We start from the raw sequence: 2251 nt of genomic DNA on the forward strand, positions 1-2251 counted from the left end.
GGAATGCTGCTTTTGCACATGGGTGTAACTGTAGTCAAAATACTGTGTAAAAAATGGATTACAGTCAAGCCCCTTTCCAGTGGTACTGTTACATTAATAGGATCTAGAATGAGAACTGCAGGTGCCATCTGTGAGAGGTTAAGATGTGAGTATAAGGAGAACATGCAAGCTACAAACCACAGTTAAGCATTTGTACTATTTCACAAGTCCAGTAAGTATACACTTCTGAATTCATGAAATGTCCTTCTCGCTGTTTCACCACGTGTCCAGTCAGGCCTGTTCTGCTTTGGTGTCTGAATACCTTATGGAACAGGCATGTTGTAGGCTTTGAAAGTTTTGGACACAAGCACATCTGCTTATTGTTCTCAGTGACTGCAGCTGAAAAATTCTAAGTCTAGCCTCTTAACAGCAAGTTGAACTAGAGCTTTGGTCAACACACACAGACTAGAATTTGAGAACTAAAAGTTTTTAATGAAAACAATGAAGTAGGGCCAAGCTGTTACACATTCGATACAAAAGTGCTGGAATCACATCATTATTCTGACACTGAAATTAATGCTGCTTTTAATTTTCTCATGGTAGAAGTAGCAGAAGTCTGACTTTCAAAGCCTTCTGTCATAGGCTTTAATTTCTAACTTTGGGATCATCGTTACTTCATTAAACAATTCATTCCATGAACTGATCAACCTGCAGCTTAAGATAGTTAGCTGCCTTACCTGAAAGACAATTCCAGGTTTCATCGTAAGCTGCCTTCTAATTTCTAGATTGTCTTCTCAAAGAAAACAAAATTTAATTGTAATTTGCTAAACAGCTCTGAGACCATGGGGCTAAAGTGATACGACTGTTTGCATTAGCTTGCAAATGGTTGTTTAAATTTAGCTGCAGCACAGATCACTTCCCAGACAATTACTTTGTACTCCCCAATGGCAAATTAAAGGCCACAATATTCTTTTTTCCTTGTAGTCAGTCAAATCAATGCATAAATTAATGCAGATACTACCTTCATCCTATCTGTAAACTTTCATTTGGAACACTTTCAAGTAAACTTTTGTCAGTGGTCCTAATGACTAGCGATTGGTGTGCAGGCAAGTAGCAGTTGTCTTACATTGTAAATCACTAGGGGATAAGCCAGCAGATGGAAAGAAAAGTGACTGCTTAACAATATACTTTGAGAGCTTGTGAACTGGGATTGAACAGAGTGCTGAAATTCTTACTAACTTGCAAGTTTCTCAGAAATACCATGGAGCAGGCTGAGTAAATTATAACATATTTCCTAAATCTTCTTTTAAATGTACCATAAAGTGCAAATAATAATGGTTGTATTCAAATCTGTGGGATCTTTCCATTGATTTTACTTGGATCAAGAGTGCAGCAGGCTGGAGTCTCTGAACTTTGTGGAGTTCTCTTGCTAACATCTTAGTTGCACAGTTTCGTTCTATATATGTATATATATGTTCTTTCTATATATATATATTGGGGAAAATAAAATTATTTGGTTTTACGTCTGTAGTTTCAGTTCCATCGTGATTCTGCAAAACTCTCTTTTGACATACTTACTCTCTTCTAGGTGACAACCACCAGCCAACTACAAGACTGTCACAATGAGTTTTGTTGAATATGGAGATACGATAAAGGATGGCGACACAGCTATTGTGTTCTTGGGCCACGAATCCATGTTCCCAGTGAAAGTCCAGCATGGCACGGTAACTCAGACCAAGTACGGGGTCATCAGGCATTCCACGGACCTCATAGGCAAGAAGTATGGCTCCAAAGTGACCTGCAGTAAAGGAGGATGGGTGTTTATTCTTCACCCGACTCCAGAGCTGTGGACCATGAATCTTCCGCACAGGACGCAGATTCTATATTCCACTGACATCTCTATAATCACCATGATGTTAGAACTGAAGCCAGGCTCCATAGTATGCGAATCAGGTAATCATGTTTATATTATAATTATAGAATAATTAAGAATTGTAATAATACTTTTGTTGGAATCCTTTATTAAGAACTAACACCAACACTTTAATGAAAAAAAACGGGCTTTACATTTTTGTAAAAAGCCTGTCGTTTTTTTCCATTGTGATTTGATTTTCCCAGCCTACACATTGAGTAATTCTGTTTCGTGTGCATGTGTTCTCAGCGGTGGTTTCTTCAACAAGAGACGTTACCTCAGTATGCTGGCCTCGTGTATGGGCATACCTTTGAGTATGTGTTCGGTTAATTTATTTCCTTAGAATAAATATATAAACAT

At 38.0% G+C, this 2251-nt stretch overlaps 1 protein-coding gene across 1 annotated transcript in view; it reads left to right on the plus strand.

The window, feature by feature from the left end:
* The first annotated feature begins 1571 nt into the window (after nucleotides 1-1571).
* Nucleotides 1572-2251, plus strand: part of TRMT61A (tRNA methyltransferase 61 homolog A (S. cerevisiae)) — a 20566-nt gene continuing 19886 nt past the window's right edge. Inside the window, exon 1 of the mRNA XM_009878958.1 lies at nucleotides 1572-1932. Coding sequence (XP_009877260.1) covers nucleotides 1602-1932 — 331 coding nt within the window. The 5' untranslated portion in view covers nucleotides 1572-1601. The remainder of the gene's footprint in view (nucleotides 1933-2251) is intronic.

Source organism: Apaloderma vittatum, unplaced genomic scaffold, assembly GCF_000703405.1.
Source record: "Apaloderma vittatum isolate BGI_N311 unplaced genomic scaffold, ASM70340v1 scaffold11311, whole genome shotgun sequence".
Taxonomy (NCBI): Eukaryota; Metazoa; Chordata; class Aves; order Trogoniformes; family Trogonidae; genus Apaloderma; species Apaloderma vittatum.